This window comes from Apaloderma vittatum, unplaced genomic scaffold (assembly GCF_000703405.1).
Source record: "Apaloderma vittatum isolate BGI_N311 unplaced genomic scaffold, ASM70340v1 scaffold25957, whole genome shotgun sequence".
Taxonomy (NCBI): Eukaryota; Metazoa; Chordata; class Aves; order Trogoniformes; family Trogonidae; genus Apaloderma; species Apaloderma vittatum.
In genome coordinates this window covers 560-1193 of record NW_009726005.1, presented here as the reverse complement: position 1 = coordinate 1193, position 634 = coordinate 560, and the positions used below count along the sequence as shown (strand labels likewise).

At 54.4% G+C, this 634-nt stretch overlaps 1 protein-coding gene across 1 annotated transcript in view; it reads right to left on the bottom strand.

The window, feature by feature from the left end:
• SETDB1 (SET domain, bifurcated 1) overlaps nucleotides 1–634 on the bottom strand; it is a gene marked incomplete at both ends in the record, with an annotated part of 2736 nt that overhangs the window by 1728 nt on the left and 374 nt on the right. The window contains 2 exon segments of the mRNA XM_009873135.1: nucleotides 188–293; nucleotides 425–482. Of these exon segments, the coding sequence (XP_009871437.1) occupies nucleotides 188–293; nucleotides 425–482 (164 nt within the window).

Sequence of the window (634 nt, the reverse complement as noted above, 5' to 3'; positions counted from 1 at the left end):
GACCCCCCCCGCCCGCCGCGGCGCCAACAGGCTGGACAGCGCCAGGAGCTTCCTGAGGGGTTTGAGCATCTGTCCAAGGAACGATAACGGTGGATACGTTAGAAATTGTTAGATATCGCAGAAAACAGAGCAGTTACGAAAATCCCGGGGTGCAAGGCACAGCCAGGGCCCCAAGGAGCTCCCGGGCGCCGACCTTTCTGTGCTTCCTGGGCGTTTGTTTTCTTGTTCACGGCGTCCATAAATTTCTGAACGTCCTGGGCAGACTTCCGCATGGCAGCCATGGCTTCCCGAAGCTCCGAGGGACGAAGGGGAAAGAAAACGCGAAGAGCCTTTTCGGTTTCGCTCCCAAACGCGACGCCGTCCTGAGCCTTCCAGCAAAAGCCGGCTTCAGGAGCACGCTGCCGGCAGGTTTTGTCCAACTCACCAGAGTCTGATCCTTTGTGATTCTGGGACTGCTGTTGCCTGTGTTTTAAGAGAAAACAAGGAGCTTAAAACATCTTGGGGAGAAAAAAAAATAATAGTTAAGTCACCCAAAGAAGAAAGAATGGAGAAACGCACCAGCTCAAACCCTTTCTTAGTCCCTGCCGCGAAATCCCCCCGAGTGAAGCTTTTCCTGAGGTGCCCTCGTGCACGA